Consider the following 22,501-nt stretch of genomic DNA (forward strand, 5'->3'; position numbering starts at 1 on the left):
AATGCTAAACGTTGTGGAGCCCAATCCCTTTGAGATTAATTACATTTAATTCTTTCCTGCAGTACTAGTACTCAGTGTACATTTGTTAATGTACTATTTCCATGTTAGTGAAGTGGGATGGCTAGCACATATATCCCATGAACAGCATTAGCGGCTTTCTTACTGGTACAGGCTTGAAACATAGTATTTAATTATCACTGGCGTTTTTGCAGTTCCTCATTATTTTACACTTAACTGTAGTGTTACAATGAACTTCACAATTTTTCTTGTTTCAAAAAGCTTACCTGCACTGTTACTTGTAATCCTCTTCAAGTGGTTGAATCTGATCAAAGAGTAACCTTACCGAATGTCACAGACTTAATTGACTCGCCCTTGACTATGCTCATCGCCCCCCACCCCTCCCCCATCAGGGCCTTCCTCCAATTTGATTAACAGAAAAAGTACAAAACACTGCTTCAGTTGTCTGGGGAAGCAGCAGCTCTATGGCTTCCTGTCAGGTCTGAAGGCGATTTGTCTAGCCGAAGGTGTCGTTAATGTTTTACTTATATGTGATTGTGTTCAGAGGAAGAGAAACAAATGCCAGTTGATTTTATCTACAGGAGGTCGTTAGATATGTATGTAGGAAGGAAGCAGTTCTCATTAGTTTGTATGTATAAAAAGTGAACAAAGCAATCAATATCTCATTATGCCATTAGGCTGTCCTATTGCTTCAGATCGTCACATCGTATTGTATTGTATCGTAGTTTCACAGAAAATAAAGGAAAGAAAAGAGATCGTCTTCTAGTTGTTGAAAGCAACAATTTTTGTTATGAATCTGAAGATCTTTTGCCATTTCCGAATCTGATTCAAATGTTGTTGTATCGTAATTGTTTTAATTTTGCATAGATAATTTTTTGTTCTTTATTGTGAAGTTTCATTTTTTTCCAGTCCGTAGAGCAAATAGCTTTTTTGTACTTGCAAAAATAAAGGGGGGGGGATTGTGTCTGGGCATGGTGGGTTGGATCTAAATTTGTTTGGGACATACTTGTTGATTACAGTATTCAATATTTGGGGATCTTAAACCATGCAAATTCACTTTCCACTATAGTCATACAGTTTGTGGTAGTTTCTTCATATAGCATGCTCTTTGTATACTAAAACTAACAGATTCAACCTGTGGTGTACAGGTATGGTTCCAAGATTTTAAAATGGATGGGGTGTGGCTGATTCATATGCAGGGGGATCTGGGGATCCCCCAGAGAATTGTAGATGTGAAATGGTGCATTCTGGGGCATATTATGTAGATTGGGTCTATACACAATGTTGTGCTGACAACTACTTACATTTTTTTGTATGTTTGTATGGAGTTGAAAGCTGTTTGTGGGTGAGTTGTTACTCATGACCATTGTTACTATCACAAATCTACATTATCTATTTATTTATTCCAGGCAGTAGAAATATAAAATTGATAAAGAGGAGTCATAAAATATACATGTTAACAGGAAGATTAACTGATATGAAAGGTAGAAAAAGTTAAGGTGATAGGATATCATATTTAACATACATCTACACATACAAAACATTGATAAAAATGATGATGGTTGCTGTTTGCTTTTGAGGCCGATTGAGACTAGTATTATCTAGACTAAAATCATACTATATTTGATACTGATTCTTCACGATCAATCTTTGACCAAATGCATGCATGAGCACCTTTATTAAAAACAACCCAATATGCTGCTTTTCAAATCCCTTTAGTGACAAAACTGCCAACCCCCTCCTCACCCCCACCCCATCTCAAAGCTTATCCTTGCTTTAATTCCAGCATAGCAGTTTGCTCAAAGCATGATGTTATCTTTTGCTTTAAGTTAGATGTACTGTATATGAAAGGCACTTACAGTGTATACATATATGGCTACAGTACATCCACATAACTATGCAGCCCTCGTAATGGTTTTAAGAAGTTCCGAATTGGAAAGTTACTGGTATTAACATAAAACCATATGTTTGAACTTACAAATTCCACCTTCACACCTTTCGATGCAATATGTATCAGACTTTATATAATGGAGGCATCAACTTCCTTGTGTGCGTGTGTGTGCATGTTTTTAGATATGCTTGTGATCAGACAGACACCTATTAATATGGTGTCTGTTTTGCAAGAAACTGCACCAGTAAGGGGCCCTTTGAAGTTTGTTTTGTGTGTTGAGCTTGCTGCAATCTGCCGTGACATTTTCAAACCATTCATGAAAGGAAAGACCACATACCTGAAAGCACAATAGTTCGTTGTACCAGACATGTAGTACTTGGGTTTTTACTCTTACTCTAGTACATTTTCATAAGCTGTATTCAGGACTTTGTACTCGTACAGTGTCGGCGAAATCTAGTTTCATGGTACTCCTACTCCTACTCGGGGCTTTGTAGTTTGTTCTCATACACATACTGGGGACTTTGTACTCAGGATTTTGTACTCGTACTACTACTTATGGACTTGTACTCGTACTGGGGACTCTGTACTCAGGGCTTTGTACTCATACTCCAACTTGTGGGTTTGTACTCATAGTGGGGGCTTTTTACTCCAACTTTTGGATGTGGACTCGTACTGGGGACTTTGTAAGTACTCCTACATGGGGATTTGTACTCATAGTGGGGACTTCGTACTCATACTGGGGACATTGTACTCATACTCAGGACTTTGTATTTGTACTTGGGACTCTTTACTCCTACTTGGGGAATTGGACTCTCACTGGGGACTTAGTACTCATACTCAGGACTTTGTACTCACATTCCAAGTCTGCTTAAATCAATCAAAGCCACAGGAGTAGTGATGAAAATAACCACAAGAATTGCAGATGGAAAAGAAAAAAATTAAATTTGTTGGACACAGCAGTATTAATTTGGTCAAGATTTGCTAATTAGGAGCAGACATCTGCTTGTAGGCATATAGATCTCTGAGCTATGTGTGAATATTACATGATGCACAATAGGGTTGGGCGATATATCGAAAATTATTATTATCGCGATAATTTTTTTTCAAGACGATATTTTTTGAGGATTGAACAAATGACGATAATTTCTTGTGAAAGAAATTTGAAATAAGTGTGGATAAAAATGCGATTATCCTTTCTCCGTTTTATGTGTAAATGTTTATTCTAGCATTCCATGGTTAAGAAAGTTGAAACAAAATAAAGTTTATCAACTTCATTTACTGACTTTTGAACTTCGTAAAAAACCCGTCCTTTACAACATTAACTGTATAAAAAACCTCGAAAATCAGTAGAGAAATTACCAAATGTGCACGAACATTAAGTTGGTACACCTTTCAAATTTTACGAAAGATCGAGCAAAATACTTTCGAAAAATTCACGCGAAACTGGCATATCGTGCTAAATGCAACAAATGTCATGTAAACAAGGCTCTAGTACACCCATTTATGAATAAACCATACGACCACATCTGCTGTTAAGCGGGGGAAAGAGAAAGTATTTTCTAGAATTTCCACAAAAAAAGGAAAAAAAATATCCTACCATAGTTAGGAGTATAGTACATAGCCTAACCACTTCGTTGGTTACGAATCTCACGTAACAACAAAAACACAACTAATTGTATTTTGCGAAGTTGACGTTTTCTACAAGGACATGGAAACAATATTTAGCATTTAGTTAATAATGCCAAATGGCCTAAAACATGGGATTGCAAGATATACTTTCATAAAGATGGCCATACTGTAGCCACTGGGGCCTTGATATCGTGCTGTCTGTATGGTATAGACTGTGCCTCGTGTATCATGGGGAACATATTGTTTTGTTCATGCGGATGAGTCGGTTGGCTTGAGGTGTGTTTTTACCTCCATGGTTTTACCTACCTTAATGTTACGGGGATATAAATTTTCTTAAACGTCTAAAATAATATTTTGCATAACTTTACAGATCCTTTACTGACTGACCTAATTAATTCTAGAGTGGAGTCAAAATAGTTTACTCCATAAAAAGTTTTTTGGACACGTGCCAAAAATGTTAACAAACAGGTGTTAGGGGGGTTGTTTGGCAATTTACCTGGGAAAATCCGCAGCACATGTACAGTAGCCTACCGTGATATTTAAGTAGGGGTAAACACTGCAGTTAACTTGTAAACTGATGTACGTATAGCGCACGCTGTTCATTGTTAGGCAGTCTAGAAATGGGGCTTTGTCGAACACAGTTTCTTTCATAATATCGTCAGTTTTGTAAGTTAAACTTTTTAAAGATTGTAAGACAGATTAAATCTCTTTTCATTTTATCACATAATATAGCTACTCTAACTTGTCATTTTCAAATTTTCATCAGTTTCGTGACAATTTATATTCAAAAAGTTGTTAGTATTTTGAATCCTCAACTGCGAGTTTGTTATCGCCAGACACGCAAAAATACTAAAATTTTCCGGGGCCTTCGCCCCTGGACCCCGCACAAGGGGTTCCATCCCTTAACCCCACTGGGGCCCTAAGGCGGGCCCCTTGACCCCACGCCATTATGCTCGCACGCAACAGGGGTTGGTGTGTTCGCTGCGCGAAAACACCGGTGGTAAATCGGCAGTTGTTTTTAGTGTGTTTGCGAACACACTAAAAACAACAAGGAAAAATTATCGTAATTATCGAAATATCGCGATAATTTTTGAACTATTTATCGTGACGTTAAAAAGCAAATATCGCCCAACCCTAATGCACAATTACAACTCTAAAGCAAAATTCAGGCTTCTATGAGTAAGGGAGACTACCAGACGTTTTTGAAATGATCACAGTTTTGTTGTTGTTTTTTTGGGGAGGGAAGGGGACATCAGTGAAGGGGACGGGACACCAGTGAAAGGGAGGGGCCATCATGGAAGGGGAGGGACATCATGGAAGGGGAGGGGACATCGGTAAAGGGAAGGGGACATGGAATGGGAGGGGACATGGGATGGGAGGGGACATCAGCAAAGGGGTGGAGACACCAGTTAAGGAGAGGATACATTGGTGAAGGGGAGGGGTCAGCAGTGAAGGGACTGTGTTAAACTAGATCAAGGAAAGTACATCATGTGGGCCAATGTTTTACCCAAATTTTCAAGTTTGTAGTTAACACTAATTCATCCTGGACAAAACCTGATATTAAAATGTTGGCCCCGAAATGCCAGTTAAATTTGCATTTTGAATTTTGTTTAAGGTCAGATAGTGTCATACTGTTGATATCAAGAAATATTAATGCAAATTAATGAAACACGTAGTTGTAGATTACCTCAACGTTGATGGTGTAGGGACATGTTTGAACACAATCGTGAATTTTTAATTTTTTACTATTATTGTTATTATTATTCATCCCTGTCTTCCTTCTTTCCCATCATGCAGTTTTTCTTTCCCTAGCTGCCCAGGAAAGCTTTTCATATTAAAACGAGATGTCTGGTCCCAAGCTCACCAAGTATCTGGGTACAAAAAAATGCTCTTTCTTAATATTATGGTCTGTCATATCATGGAATGGAGTCTTTAGTTAATAACACTGCACAGTGTCAATGTAGTTTTTCTTCTATATCACTGCGATTAGTTGCTCTATATTTGAAAAAGTGTGCTTTGAAAATTGCAAGGGAAACAATATGTGTCATCTCTGTTTTTAATGGAGAAAAAAAGTGAAGTCCTTTGGGTTTGGTCAGTGAAGGACAGATAAAGATTCGGAGACAGAAGGGAGGTGGGAAGAGGGGCTGGTGGACCAGTAGTATGGACTACGTGTGGGGGAATTTTAGAGATAGTTCTCCTTAATTGCTATCGAAGGAAGGATAAAAAATGCATTTCCTCATTAATCCCATATTTGTAGCTGGAGGACCTTGAAATAAAATACAGGATGGGGTGGGTGGGGGGGGGGGAGAGGAGAGACTGGGTGTGAAAATTGGCTCAATTAATAAAGGCATTGAATATTTGCATTTTAAATTCTAACATAGTGTTTATACAAAATACAGTTTCTACTCCTTTCAACTACAAATTTCCTTTAAAAAGCATAGCAATTGAGATTCTTGAAGGAAATGTGTCATCTGAAGCCATTATGTTTGGTACATTCTGAGAAAATCAAATAGGTGTGTGTTATTCACTGCGACGACGATGACTGGGGGTCCGAAGGTCACATTTCTAGAGTTACGATGTTAGTCATGGTGATATTAGGACAAGATTATGAAATCGTTCTTTTGCATATTGACACAAACCATTTCCTTAATAAGATTGATCCTGCCATAAAAATATTTCCTGTTTTGAGCTGACACCTGTCACAAACACACAGTCCCTCAACAAGTTGAGCAAAACTTTGAGGGACATTTACAAAAAATCAGACAACAATTTTTCTGACTGATTGCAATGTATTACCTTTGTACACAATGAGGATTATAAGGTTTAATCAGGGAGGATAGGCTAATAACATTGATAGTGGTAACTTTTGTTCCTTGAAACTATTTTCAAAGCACACGATTTGTTTCATTTATATTGTAGTTGTATGTGTGTGTGGGTGATTCAGCATTGTTACTGCAGTCTGCTGGTGTATATAGCACTGCATTATACAGCTTTTGTCCTAACTACAACACATGTAGAAAGTGTCACCATTCAGATATGGTGTCCTATGTCATATTGTCTGTTAGCCTTTTAACACAGGATTGCATGCTGGTTTCTGTCCTTGCCTGTATTCTCATTCAATTATCTCTATATGTACAGTGTACTATCTATCACTGTACACTACTACAGTCTGATGATATCGGCTGTATGTACATATTCATTACAATAATCCATGCATGCATTGTCTGGTCTGCTTTTGTTTTAATATTTAACCGCAACTATGCATCTCATTGTCAGATATCATACTGTATATGTACACCATTTCCTCACACAGGTGAATAATTATTCATCCAAACCCATGAAGCAAGCTTTTCGAGTTGAGATTATTCTTTTTTGTTGTTGTTTATGTTATCAATTAGTACAGAACTATTTAGTAACCATGTTAGTTAGGTTCACTTGCCCCCACGAGGGAATTGCGATATGTCACTGGACATAAAAGGCATCGAATATGCACTTGGACACAGTTCCAGTGTATTTTAAGAGGACTGTGACTGAATGTGTATAATAACTACAAAGGGCTTTTGTACCCATGCTCTATGTGGGGTGGGTGGTCTTTCTTAAAAAAAATATCAAATTGTCTTTTGTCTTTTTATCATATAATTAGCTTTATCATGTATAATTTTCAACTTATGTGACCTTTAAATGGAAATAAGACAAAGGCTTCTAAGTTTTGTCTGTAACTGATATATGTAACATTTAACATTTCTTCTGCAATCTCCTTGCTACCTACTGTAATATGTTTCCATCAATTCCTACTTGTTTCGTCGCAAACATGCCAGTCAACTTTCAAAGCAATTCAAAGCATATGTAGTACAGACATTCCCACCCTACTCAAGTTGCGATGCCTTCCTCATCCATTCAATGCCCCCCATATCCATCTCAAACCCACCCAAATCCCTGGCGATCTCACCCCCCCCCCCCCCCCCCCCGCATCTCAACTCAACCCAAGTACTGTAATTAACCTTCCCAATTTGTCCTGAAAATGCTACAAAATGACTCTGAATAAATGACTATTTGCATAAGATAATTTCATGTTGTACTTTGACTCTGTAGTACTATATAGTATGTAGAATTCCATACATGTATACTGAATGTAAGAAATATGTATACATCATAGTCACCTGGTAACCTATTTTCTGTTAATAATAGGCATGCAGCAAAGAATGCTTTAACCCCTTTAGTGTAGCAGTTCACTGTTGTGTAATATAAGGGCATATGGGGTGAATGTGTGTGTATTTGTGTATAGGTTGATAGTGTACAGTACCATATAGTAACAGATAAATGCCACTTACAGATCAGCTACTGTGCAATCATTGTAAAAACTGGATAGAACAATTTGTACAATGTTTGTTTAATTGTTCGCACAAAATTCTCAAGATACAGGAATTTTTTGTCACTTTTAGCTTTGTGGGTGTGTAGTTACTAGCTAGTTCAGTGAACAAAGTTAAGCTATGCAGTAATTTCTTTGTCATGCCAAAGTATCAAATCATATGGGCTGTAAGTGGGACATGGGGATCGAGTGGCACAGGATGGTAAAGTATTCAATCATATAGGGTGTAAGTGGGACAAAGGTGGGAGAGGGGAATCAAGTGGGACCGGGGATGCCAAACTATTCAATCATATAGTGTGTAAGTGGGACGCAGTTGGGGGAGGGGGATTGAGTGGGACGGGGGATGCCAAATTATTCAATCATATAGGGTGTAAGTGGAACACAATTGGGGGAAGGGAATTGAGTGGGACTGGGATGCCAAAGAATTGAGTCATGTTGGGTTTAAGTGGGACAAAGATGGGGAGGGGGATTGAGTGGGACCGGGGATGCCAAATTATTCAATCATATAGGGTGTAAGTGGAACACAGTTGGGGGAGGGGAATTGAGTGGGACTGGGATGCCAAAGAATTGAGTCATGTTGGGTTTAAGTGGGACAAGATGGGGGTGGGGATTGTATGGGACAAGGGATGCCAAACTACGATTATACCTGTAAGTGGGACAAAGTTGAGAGGATTGAGTGGAATGGGAATGCCAAAGTATTGAATCATGTAGGGTATATGTGGGACAAAGGTGGGCTGGGCAATTGAGTGGTTTGGGGGATGTTGGGGATGGAGGAAGTTTTTCATCCACAGGCAATCGGCTGTTATCCCAGAATAATATGACAGGAGGGCCCCCCCACCCAAAAATGAGAAATGTCGCAATAGAATAATTTCACAGTTGAAAGGCTAAGTCCAATCAACAATGAGATAGCTAATTTAGGAATTCTTTGTACTTTACACACACACACAGTGTTAATTTACTATTTGATGTGTATGCAATATAGAGTATGTCAGTTTTTATATCTATGAACACACACAAACACATGTATGTATACACACATATGTGTATATAAATATATATACATATACATATATATATATATATATATATATATATTTACATATATATATATATATATATATGTTTATATATAAATAAATATATATATATATAGTTATAGATATACATGTACATGTATATGTATATGTACATAAAACCAGCTATCTTCCCACCCCAGTACAAAACATCGTTGCCAGCATGGCTTCCTGAAATTTGGAAAGTCGCAGATCAAGATTCTTTTTAATATTTTCCCAGCTGTAATTTCATTGATTAGTTTCCCTCATGGTGATTGAAAACAGAAATTTTGCGAATTTAAATTGGAGAGTTTTTTTTTTTTTTGTGTTGTCGACAGTCATATATTTATGTTATATGACTTTTAGCTGGGAGTGGGAACAAAAATCAATAAAAATGAGGAAAAGAGAGAGGGGAATCATTTTCATAAAATTTAGGATTTGATATTAGACAGTCCAAGAGTTAAAGCAGTACTGAATAATTCGGTCAGGTTCTGCATGTTGATCAAATGAGAACATTTTTAAAGATCAGTTTCAATTTAGATCAGCATTCATGCAGTGTTAAATTCACCATCAAGGATCACTCCAAAGAGACAAGTACAATGTCACACACAGAAATCAAGACCAACAAAGAAATCAAGAACATTGTATGATTTCAAAATTTTCAAAGCTAAAAATCTGTCAACTTTAAATAGCTGAAAAAAGGATAAAATCATTTACAATAAAAGACGATTATGATGTACTGTAGGACCAGTATGAAATATAAAAACAAAGGTATACTATGTCTTTCAAAGTTTCTTCTTCAGTGTACTGTTGTTTAGCATATATATATCTATCGTAGCTGTCATACTTCCCAAGGATTCAATCAACGAACTCTGGACTTAAATGCAAATAATTTACCTACAGATAGTGTGACCTCCTTTTGTTTTAATATCCACTTCAAATATCCAGGGTATGAGAAACGGATCAGTGTCGCCCTGGATAGACAAAATATTTGTCCTTTTTGTTCTCATTGTTTAATTAAATTAATTAATTAGTCTCCTTCATGGTGAAAGGGAGTCAGAACGCCATATAGATCTCATAAGCAAGAACTTACAGAGTGATAAACAGAGAGATAGGATAACTGTATGACACAAGTTTCAAATTCCTTCACTAGCTAGATCCAAGTACACATGCTGTCCTTTACAGTATACCAGCATTAATAATGTTAAAACTGATTTCGTTACAAATTATATGATATTAAATTGTTATAAATGCAGTTCATGTTTGTGGATTGTCCACTGTCCATATTAACAGTAATACTTACCCCTCTCCCCCCCCCCCCCCCACGGAATCCACTGAACTCTGACCTCAGTACAGAGGGTTTTAATGAACATTATATATAGATGCCCTTGCCTATTTCATTTACCTAGTACAACTGCTCTACACATCAAGGGCTGGAGGACTATGCCAGTATTGATCTGTGGTATTGTGTGTATAGTCAACTGTATTCAATATTGATTCTCTGCAACTTAAAACTATATTCATGACAATAACAACATGTATGCTGCTATCAGTTTTCCTATTATGTTGAATAGCGATATAGAGCTGTGTTGTACAGGTTTTTCACTTGCACACAGTATATGTTTGGAACTTCACTCAACAAAGGCTTTGCTAGTAATATGTATTGGTACATGTTATTTCAGCACGAGCTTTTACGATTTCGAAGCTTGCCGTTCATAATGTGTATGGATCAGCAAAAAGACAACTACAATTGGTTAACAATGACTCTGTATGTCGGGATTAAAGTTTAAAATTCTATTGTTATGTAAACGAGCAGTTACCATTTAGAATATACGTAAAATAACAAATGAGACTTTCCACCAAATGCAGGACTGATAAACTACGGTGCATTACAATCATTTTGGTGTAACAACGATATTAGGTAAAGCAGTAAAATGTCAATAATAAACAAACCCTTCATTTCTCGGTAAATACCAGACCAGTAAAGCTACTTGTAGGTCGGTATATAGTCTTCCAGAATGTTTGTTTGTTCAGTGCTTCATGATGACATCCTGGAAAGGTGGATTTTTTAAAGGTGTTTACAAAACATGCAAGGTGGTGGGTAGGGGAGGGGGCGGGGAATTTGAAAAAAAGCCGACCAATTTAGTTTAGGGAATTAACATTTATGGAAGGGAACCCAGGGCTGAGGGGAGTGGTCCAATTCTTTCCCAACTGAATGGTTAATCCCATAACAATGTTTAACCTCCTACCAGTGGTAGCCCCACCCTCCACCCCCCCCCCCCCCCCTTAATGCCACTGATATCATGATAGAAGGCATTTAAATACTACATGTACAATGCCAAGTTTCCTTTCAATGTAGCTTAAAGGAGAATTAATGTTCCATAAACCACTATTATACTTTGTATTTATTTTAGTGCCAGACGACCTAGAAATTAAGTCATGAGGGGGAGAGGGGGGGGGGGAGGGGATATGAATTGTTTCAACTTGGAAGCCAGAAGATGTAAGAAAATGTTTTACTGTTATGTCTTTTCAATCCCTGCACATGCTTCAGTCTTTAATAGGTTTCTTTATTGAATATATATTTTCTGATGGAAGGATGTATTGAAGTTCCATACCTTGGCCTTGGTTTCAATTTCAACAGTTTCTAATATGGTTACCTTCTCAAAATGCGGGAAAAAAGGTGGTAGGGGTGGGAGGGGATTCAACGTATGAAAATATAAAAATATGAAAAGATGAAAAAACAAGAATGAGGGGGGGGGGGCAGTGTTGTTGGCCTTCTAGTATGGCACCATGACATCACACTATAACAAGCTCCATTACACAACTTTTAATCCTTGTCTCCTCAAACAGAACACGCTTTTCCTTATATATTTTTGGAAGTTGTAAATCACAGATATCTATCATATGTAAATATGATGCATGGCTTAGCTTGCTTCTCCTTTAAAGTGATAATATAATATTACTTAAAGTAAAGACACAAATATTTTACAGTTTGTTTGAAATCCCATTCTAAATATCTTTGCCCTAATACGAGATATGGTTAATTGAATGTAAGTTAATGTTAATTGAACATTTTGAGTGACTACAACCCTCCCTTACTCCAGGAAGTGAATGACAGGGTAGGATGGTTGTGACATATTCATGGCAGAGTTCCTTCAAAAGCTTTTACGCCCCTTTTATAAATAATCTTGTTGATATTCCTTTAAAATACGATACATTTAGAATGTTTTTTGCTTTGCTCCCAATGTTTTCTGTCTGTAGAACCTCATCAAATTGCCAGTGTATTTGCTGAAATACTGTAATCCTCCTATAATAAATGATTTAAGCATAAAGAAGAACAGAGACATTTTTTGAGGGCAATTGCCATGACAACATCATTCAATCTGTTGTTGCCAGATGCAATCACCAAGGATCATCAAATTGGAAAATACTTAATAATTTTGCGATACAAAAATGCTACGAAGAAGTGGTATTTACCTATACAGATGGAGAAAAAATCTCCAGCGATTTTGTCAAGCTCTCACTGATCAGTGACTGAATTTATCCCTTTTATAGTATGTTCCCATGACGATATCAGCCAAATTTACCTTCCCCAAGTGGATAGATGGAAGTCTTTCAAAAACCCATGCTCTCCATTCCAGTACTTAGCGTTTTTTTTATCACAGATGAGCATTCCGTTACCAATGGTCGTTAAGTTCATTTAGAGTTCCCAGGTTTTTTTCTAGTCCCTGTCATCTCAATATCAATTTGCACTTTCATGTCTCTGTCTCTCTCTCTCTCTTTACCCAGAAGGCATTTCAGGCATAAGTCGTGGAATGGACGCCGGTAAATGAAAATCAGTCAAATTTGTGTTGTCCTTTTTTTTCTGCAGTGTGTTTTTTTATACTTCTCTTTTACTTTCGAGGACGCCAAAAACGATCAGGTTTCTCATCTGTTTTGCTGTGTTCGCAAAGTTTACCTCTTCTTTCACAAGTGTTTCAGACTTTCTTGCTAGTAGTATTAAATGACGAAAATTTCTTTCTGTCTGTGAGTTTTTCTTCACTTTATCTGAAGTACTCGGTCTTTAAAATGTTTGGCGCAGTTGTCTCCACTTCAACTTGAGATTCTCCTCGACTTCAATATTAAACAAAGAAATGTTCTTTCTGACTTGTCTGTTGCCTATGTGTGAGATACTCTTTTAATGTTTTGCTGCAGTTGTGTTCTTTTTTTTTCAATGTTTTGATTTATCTGATTTTTGTAACTTTCACTGGCTGTGCTAATCGAAAATATGAAAAAAAAACGAAAAAAAAACTTACCTTTAGGATAAGGAAGAAGATCGTGGTTGAAGATCCTGCTAGGATTGAAACGTCAGAACCCTCTAACTTTAACAAATATATATGACAGAAATTAGTCAGAGAGTACAATGAATGAAGAAAAATCCTACAAATTAACAGGTTGATTCCCAGTTTGTTGCTTAGAATTGTCCATGTTAGAAATCCTGATATGCAAATTTGGAAATGACACTATAATAAACATTGACTTTACTATAGTTTCTATGGCAATGTGAACTCTTCAAACTTAATTTTCAATTCAGATGTGAACAAAATATTTGTAGCCCTAAGCCGATCTAAATACCCCCCTCCCCGCAATCCCTCCCCCCCCCTTAAGCCACAAAAAAAAAATTGGTGAGGTGCAGAAAAGGACAATCTTAGAATAACAAAATGTAAAACACGATTACAGGATACAAGATTGCCATGGGTCACCAATTTAATCTGAATTTAGCAAGAACTTTGCGGCCTCATTCAATTTTGAAAATATTACCCCCTGGACACTTTAATATTAGCATTAATCACATGTAAAATGCAAATTGGAAATGTTCGAAACTTTATCATTAATATCTTCATTTTTGAAGTGAAATGACGGAGTCGGGCTAGTAGGCCTCCCTGTAATGGAATTTAGTATGCAGTAGTATCACAAAATTTGTCCAAATTAATGCAAATCTTGCCGTTTAATATTCGTACAGACACCTCCCGTCAGCAATTTTAGCTGGATCAGCGCTCTGTCAGAGACGGACGGCTCCCACGCTTGTAGTATCGGCGATGAATTTTATCTGTTGAATAAAACATGGTCAGATTTTATGAGCTAATGCTTCTAAGTAGGTGGACAATTTATTAAGTGACAAAAATTATAAATCATCAAGGTATAATTTATGTGGCGTTAAAACATCTAAATTCTGGCCGAAAATATTTCTTCATACTTGCATCGGCTCCTGTTTAAAGTAAATTCCATATCAGATAAACATGTATGCAACTTCTTTCTGTCAGACACACTCAGTACTTGGTCTTGCTTTCTCTCATGGGAAGCTGTCTGCACATTTTTCACATCTTGCATTTTATTGTCTGGATAAGAGTTGATATTGGTTTTGAAGCTTCCACCATCTGTCTCGCTCATCATATATGTATCAATTAGAATCTTGGCATTTTCCTCCCGTAGCTAAAGGGTCCGATAGCGACCTGTTTTCAGATTTCAGTTTCAGGTGGTTTAACCGGCTTAGAGCTGAATGTTACATCTTGGAAGGAGGAATGTAATGGAGAATGGGGAGATGAAGCAAAGATATTAGTTTCATTGGAGATGAAAAGTTTAAGAATGTTGTCTTTTTGTGGACTATTAGGATTTTGAGAATAAAAATGTTGTTGGAATTGGAGGTAAGGGAAATCTTAAGCTCGGTAAATGTTCTTTACCTGTTTCCTAGCAACTGTGGCACACTGATTTTTACCCAGTCTACAGAGTGACCTGGTAACACTTTAGCACTGTCCTTAACTCCCTGTTGATTGTGGTCTAGCACCCTCCTTCTCTTTCTACCGCCCAAAGCGTCCAAAGAACTCTCTTATGGATCTTGTCAATCTCTCGTGATCTTAAGCAGTGGCATATCCATATGGTTCATGAAAGTAGTTTCAGAACTCCCATTTCTGTTCTTCGTTTGTCCATGGTGGGGGGGGGGAGGGGATGGGGGTGAGATTCATATATCTTTGGGAATATACGGTGGAGTACTCTTAAATGTGTCCTACATTAATAGTCCATTTACAGTATACATACTAAACCAGCCATCTAAGTACTGGGATTTAATATACAGTTGGTTAGTCTAATAACAGATTTCTGCTTCTTCCGCCATGTGCCTCTTTGAGATGGCTGCAAAAGTTAATACAGATTTGTGGTTTTCTACGTACTTTGGGTTTGTTATTCAAGACTGAGTAGTGATATTTTTCGCAATGAAAAATTTAATGAGTAGACTAAAAGCTAGGCTAGGCTGTCAGTGTGGCAAAATATACATATTCAGTACTATTCGCATCAGTAACTTTGTCAGTAGTCATATTGCGTTTGTCCTTAAGAACTGTTATTTTGAGCGGCTACTTAAAGGTTAATTCTTGAGATTTCTGAACTATCTGGGTAGCCAACCGTAGACACATGACAGATGCCTCATTCCGCTCACTTGCTCTTTTAAAAATAAAAAGAAAGTCTAAAGTAAAAAAATGCTAGACCTCGGGTCTATATGGGCATGACTTATTATTGCGTCAAACGTACACCTCCGTGACATTGTTTTTAATTGGGGGAGGGGGGAGTTTAGGGTACAGTGGGGTGGGGCAGAGTTTGAGGGACAGTGGGAAGTGAAGGCAACAAAAAGGAGGAAGGGGTAGTAACAAAAGGGCGGAAGGAGTTCCATGGAGGTATTAAACGAATCAAATTGTCAACAGTGTTTTGCAGTTATCAACAGCCTGTTCTGGTTTTAGGTTCCAAATTTAAGTAACATAAAATGGTTACATTTGCTTCCTCGCTTACCTGTCTCCTCACAACCTCAGCACTCTCAGCCTACCGTGCCTAGAAGGAACTGGCCACCTTCTTAGCACTTGACACAATCAGCTGAGGTTGTGAGGGGACAGGTAACCTTGTCCTTTACTTGTACCTCGTATCTAAACTATAACCTTTACTATAACCTTTAACATAATCCTTACACAAGCAGGAGTCTTTCATTTCACAATTTAAAATTCCTCAGTGAGGATAGATGCTTCGAGGGTGGAAAACATACTTTGTTGAAATTTTCAAACTTGTGACCATTGTTAGCATATTATTTGCCTATCTAGCATATTTGACAGCAATAGTGGTGAGCCTTTAAATTATCTCTTCCATCAAGTTGTCTTATATAATTTACTTTCCTATGCTGTCATTGTTATGTTCAAGTATGTTAACATTTGCACATTTGAATGTTGCATGGCACCTTCCTCTTGTTGGCTTCTGTGACTGCAACTTTTCATCGAACAACCTTTGTCAATTCTGAGAAAAGTTTGCTCACGAATATATGCAACAATATTGTTTCTTGTTAATAAGGTAATATTTAGATTACCACACGCATGAAAACAAATTATTCTTACGGGAATTTTTGGGGTTCTTTCTGACCAATCATTCATCAGCCTTGTTAATTGCATGATAACAAATCATTGGATTAAAACCTTTTCAAACAGAATATTTTCTCTTGAAACCATTACTTGTAAAATATAGCTAGAACTTGATCATTACTCAGCAATTATTGATAGTGAAGAATTGGCAACCAATGTTTCATAAATTCATTTCTATTCTTTTCTTCTAACATTAAAGTGCTTTAAAGTTATTTTTGTGTGTGGCTAAAGCAGATAAATTTTGCCTATTGTTTTACATTGTGGGGTTGAAGGGGGGGGGGGTTGTACCCCACCCCACATATCCCCTGGATTCACACCTGTTTGAGATATTAATACATGGTGATATCTTATTGTCTTTTGGTATAATGGACTAATATTAAGCTGGCTCTTTTTGAATGTTTTCTGTATCATAAACAGGTCAACATATTAATAACTTACTCAATGGATTATGACTTGCAAACAATAGGAAATTATTAATCAGAGCTAATTACCATTGCTTAATCATTCTTAATCATTAACTTGAATTATTGGAGGGTTTCTTTGATTGTGAATGCAAAAAACATAAAGTATAGAGAAAAGATTCAAGAACATAACTGTATCTGAATCCAATGCTGAATGTGTTTACCTAGCAACACCCACAGAAACCATGAAAAGAATTTTAATATGCACATTGAATATAAACATGGTGGAATGAATAAATACATGTCTAACTGAACATTGGCATGTCTAAAATGAAAAAGTTAATGTCTAAGTAAACATATATGTCTAACATGAAAATTCACATGTTGAAATGAATATATACATGTCTAAATGAACATCGGCATGTCTAAAAATGAAAAGTTAATATCTAGGTAAACAATCATATGTCTAACATGAAAATTCACATGTTGAAATGAATATCTAACATGAAAATTCACGTTAGAATGAATATATACATGTCTAAATGAACATTGGCATGTCTAAAATGAAAAGTTAATGTCTACAGTAAACATACCTCTTACATGAAAAATCACATATTGAAATGAATATATACATGTGTAAATGAACATTGGCATGTCTAAAATGAAATGTCTAAGTAAACATATGTCTAACATGAAAATTCACATGTTGAAATGAACATTGACATGTCTAAATGAACATTGGCATGTCTAAAAATGAAAAGTTAATGTCTAAGTAAACATATGTCTAACATGAAATTCACAAGTTGAAATGAATATAAACATGTCTAAATGAACATTGGCATGTCTAAAATGAAAAAGTTAATGTCTAAGTAAGAAAAGAGGAAGCAATTAACAGTCAAGTTCTAGAAGCAGATGAGTCTTCAGAGTTGAATAGAAGGATGTGCACATCTAGACATACTGTATGTTAATGTTTGCATGAATGTGCATATAGTTATTGCAAGATACTAGGTTGTACCAGAACATATTGCCATATCTGGCAACAATTTTTTTTGAATTTATACAAAATGACAGACTGCAACATTCTATGGCTTATCAGGCTTACAAATAATTTTTCTTCCATATATGTTTATGCAAATTAAAGATTATGAAAACATCTTTTTATAGCAAAAAAATTTGCACATCCACCTCATCATCTTAGAAAAATTATGCTGGCATAAGTCATGTATAAAGTAGAGTACATAAGTACATAGTAATGAATACTGTTTGTGTGACTGTTTTAGAAGGTGTGTATTTGGTCATGGTAAGCAATGCTTGGTGGTCCACATAAAATCCCTATGTTAAGGTCTTTCCTATTACAAAAGAAATACAAAATTTCTTTAAAATTCTGAACAATATGTGATTTTTTTTGATTACCTTCTTCTTTTGAATTGCAGCCTTAACAGAAGAATCAGTTCCACAGAATTTGCAACGTAAGTCCCCTAACATATCTTAAACTATCCAGTTTTGAGTGGTACGTTTGTTTGCCTGCTTGATATGAATTTTGTGTTTCATCTTTCTTCTGAACTTGATTTGACTTTCACTAGCATCTGCTGTTGTAAATAAGAAACTCCTTGAGGTGTGAGGAATGCAATTCATTTAACTGAAGTGGTAGCTATAGTGAGCTTAATGTTCTAGCAGATTGTGCATCTCCACATTGGCCAGATGCAGCAGATTCCAGTCTAACATTGGTCACTATCATTTAGTGGTTATCTCATCTGTCAACAAAACACTTCTCTCTTTGCATTTATTTGATCGAGGGTGTTTTCAGGGTAAGGAGGGGTAAAGGGGTTCAAGGAAAATGTCCTGAATCCTGACCTTTGCCTTCCTAATTTTTCAGAACTACCTGTTATCTGGTACCAATTATCTGGTTTCCTATTAGACACCTAATCCCTCATCCCTCTCCCCTCCCCTCCCCGTCCCCTCTCTCCTCTCCTCTCTCCTCTCCTCTCCCCTCTCTCCTCTCCCCACCCCTCTCCCCCATCCATCCACATTGCTGCCTTCCATGGCTGATATCCTTCCGATGCCCTCCGTAACAGATGTTTCTGTTCTTGAAGTCTTACAAATGAACCGGTATCCCCGTTGATAAGCGTCACGAATAATATTTGCATTCATTTGCATAATTGATATTTCCGTTGGTTTTCTATTATCCAGGCAGCTGTATCGGTCTTCTTCCTCTAATAATATCCCGTTGGGGCCCGCGGGGGAGGCCTACGGGGAGTATGCCGCATCTGAGGGCGACATCATGGAACTGACGGATAAGGTATTTAAAAGAAAGGCCAAGGTTTCTCTTTACATCCCTCCCCCTGCTGATTTCTGGGTTTGTATCGTCCGAAACTGGGGCGTATGCCCTGGTTTACAGATGGTTATACATGGCACTGTGGCTTCTTACTGATGCTCCCCCACCCACCCCCCCCCCCCCCTCAGCAAAGAAATGGATGTGGGACTTTGACATTTATAGTGGGAGGCAAGAATATCGTTATCACTGTGATCTAAAACAAAATGTTCAGCAATTTCTGAACATTTGTAAGTCTTATATTAGCTATAAAACTGTTCTGTAGACCTTCCAAGAATAAATAGTTAGATAGTAGTGATATCATTAAGTCAGATTATATACGGTATAGAACATTGACACAGCTGGAACTTGAAGCCAAGTTGAGTGCCAATACGAACAGTTTAGAGACTTATATGAGGAAGGGATTTAGAAAGTGATTTTCAAGTTATTTATAGATTATTTCAACACAATTTTTTATGATTCCAACGTTGAGAAAATGTTTATTAATGCAAAAATAAGACGTGAAGAAAATAGATCGTGGGAAATGGGAAATCCAGTCCCTTGAGGCGACAGTAAACGTCTCTGCTTCCAGTCAAATTGTTTGGTGTGTTTTTGGTTTGAATTGAACGTTTCATTTTTTGGTGATATTATCTTCATTCATCCATCTCATTTTTTGTTTCTGTTATTTTATCTTTTTTTTTTTTATTTACTCACCAGGTGAGAGAACTTGAATCACAGGTGCTGTACCTTGAGAAGGATAATGCTTGTATAGAAGATGGTCGAGAAAAATTGAAAAGTGACAACACACATCTACATAAACAGTGAGTAAAATAATCAAGAATTAGTAAAAGTTAAAGGCACTCCTTTAAATATCAATGAAAAAAATTAAAAAAAGGAAAATGTATTAACACAGCTCATTGCAGCTTTTGCAATGCAACTTTCCCTTGCTTGAAAACAGATATTGCATAATTCGTTTGCTGCATCAATCTTATCTAGAATGAGATCTGGCCCAAGGATAATTATGTCATCAGGCCCTCTCTTCCAAGGTTCATTCTTCCTGAAGTATATTGTGCAAATTGAAATACATTATTCCTTATTTGCCTGTGTCCCCTTTAAGGCGGGGAGGAGGGGGGGGGGGTATTTATATAAAATTTAACGACATATTTTTGGTAGAACAGTAATTAGTACAGCGGGTGAACATCGTCCTGAGAGGGATAACCATTGAGTTAAAGCCAATTTTTGCATAGCAATGGTCATTCCCTTGTAAAAATATTCAAACACATTTTGCCTCGCTTTAGATCATTCATCCCTATCATTCCGAAGGTCGTCCTCAGTAAAGCCAAGATTATTAAGTCTTTGGATTCTTTTCTTTATTTATAGCAAAGAATTATTAGAAGAACAGATGAAGGAGTTAGACCAGAGGCTGGATGAGACGGTGAAAGAACGAGAAGCTAAATATTCTGAGGCCTTAGTGAGTATTGGATACTATGTGTATACCCCTCCTGCCCACCCCCCCCCAACACCAGTAAGCTCTGGAATTACCTTTGGAATTTAGTATCCTCTGTAGCTCCAAACAATCTCATGCAATATGCTAATTGGGCATTTAAACCATCAAAAAAGTTGACTGTTTTCTTGTGTTTGCTTCGAAATCGTAGCTGACCATGTCACGTTCATGAACAACATTGTGACTTGAATTGAGTATCAAAATATCACCTAAAATCAACGAAGTCGTGCTGAAAAACACTTTTAGATACTTTAGATGGTAGAATGAATATTGGGGGGGGGGTAGGAGGGGTCATGGGCCAGTAGGGGCTGGTCACTGAGGGTGTACAATGCTATAGAGATTACCAGTTCACTGTAGCCATGGTAGAACATGAATACTGAGGTTGTGAGGAGACAGCTTAAAGTTTGTCAGTGATAAATAACCAAATAATTGTGGATTTTCCCCCGAATCAACAAAACAGGTTTGGGGGGGGGGGGGGGTTGGGGTAGGGTTAAAGGCTTATTTGGCACTCCACAAGGTTGTAAGTCGCTCTAGCACTTGTGTCAATAATTTCACTAATATGCAGTATTTGAACAGTCTAAATACCTAGATGTTACATCTCAAGAACATGGAGGTTTACCATATGACCGAACATTAATTTCAGCAACACATTAGGTCTAACTGGATTGGCATAATAAGTGATCTTTCCATAAAAACATGGTGTTGAATTTTAACCTTCAACCAGGGACATAAACCCAATCATCATCTTTAGTTGTATGACAGAGTATTTTATTCAAAAAAAAACTTCTGCAAAAGTCTCGTCTGAGATCTGTCATTTTGTAATAAATCTGTAACGTCATAGTGCCACAAGGATATGGGAAACCTGTTCCTTTTCTCTATGGTTTTCTTTAAATATTTTCAAGGTAGAATGTTAAACATTTTTGACATTGAAACCATTGACAACATTAGTTCATGTTAAGAGGTTCAATATCATTATTTTCATAATTTTCAAAACCCATCTTCATTGTAAAAAATAAAACTGAAATGCAAAATATAACCAATTGAAGCATACGTGTCTTGGTGATGTCATATTTAGACTTGATCAAGCCTTTGGGCGTTGTGTGTGAAGGATCACAGTGCTACAATTTTTGCTAATATTATACAAAACACTGTATCTTCCTAACTCAATAAATCAGCCAACTTAACTGTGTACACATCTTGCCCAGAGCTCTACCAGTATCGTTTTCAAGAAGTATAAAACCTTTTTTATGACAGCTAAAAGTCGTTAAAATAAAATATCTCATGAAACACGCCATTTGCTACTTAATATTCAAGCGACGTCTTGTTACCTCTGTAACGAAGCGTTTGGTCTGCGTAATTTACGAACGGAGTTCGTAAATTACGTCTGCGGGATAGATGTGAGCGCGCATTGTTTTTTAATGTACTGCATCGTTTCTTGATTCGGGCTAATAACAAGCTTGGTGTAATGAACATTTATTATCTTCAGGTTGTGTTTAATGGCTCAGGCTTTTCGTAATTCCCTAAGATTGTATTTTCTGCCTGTTTATATTTTGTTTTCTTTGTGACATGAGGGATCTGCTGAGATAAAACCTTAATGATCATGTTTATGATTATTGTGTTTTTTTTCAAGTGCGATGTTGTCATGGTAACATGTTTTTTTCTTCTTCTGTCTTATGCTGTTTAGGCAAAACGAGAGAGAGAATTTCAAGAGGATCTTTCTTCACTCCAAAATAGGTGAGATTATTAAAGTTAACTCGGTCTCATCTGGGACCGGATTTTAAAGCAGCAAGTTGTGTTTGTGGCGCATATCTGGTCATACAAGTACACAACATGGAGTGAAAAAACTATTTTGTATCAGTATATTGCGTTAAAACATCTGCCAAACCGAACAGAAGC

The 22,501-nt window shown here is 37.0% G+C and overlaps 1 protein-coding gene across 6 annotated transcripts in view; it reads left to right on the forward strand.

Moving 5' to 3' along the window:
- The window catches only part of LOC139959885 (rab11 family-interacting protein 4-like), a 56,476-nt gene that overhangs the window by 26,749 nt on the left and 7,226 nt on the right, over window positions 1-22,501 (forward strand). For 3 of the 6 annotated variants that reach the window (XM_071957792.1, XM_071957797.1, XM_071957798.1), the window contains 7 exons: window positions 5,336-5,413; window positions 12,749-12,784; window positions 18,224-18,259; window positions 18,981-19,089; window positions 19,819-19,922; window positions 20,482-20,572; window positions 22,290-22,339. In XM_071957792.1, coding sequence (XP_071813893.1) covers window positions 5,336-5,413; window positions 12,749-12,784; window positions 18,224-18,259; window positions 18,981-19,089; window positions 19,819-19,922; window positions 20,482-20,572; window positions 22,290-22,339 — 504 coding nt within the window. The remainder of the gene's footprint in view (window positions 1-5,335; window positions 5,414-12,748; window positions 12,785-18,223; window positions 18,260-18,980; window positions 19,090-19,818; window positions 19,923-20,481; window positions 20,573-22,289; window positions 22,340-22,501) is intronic. The other 3 variants (XM_071957793.1, XM_071957795.1, XM_071957796.1) reach the window with 3 other exon arrangements.

This window comes from Apostichopus japonicus, chromosome 19, assembly GCF_037975245.1.
Source record: "Apostichopus japonicus isolate 1M-3 chromosome 19, ASM3797524v1, whole genome shotgun sequence".
NCBI lineage: Eukaryota > Metazoa > Echinodermata > Holothuroidea > Aspidochirotida > Stichopodidae > Apostichopus > Apostichopus japonicus.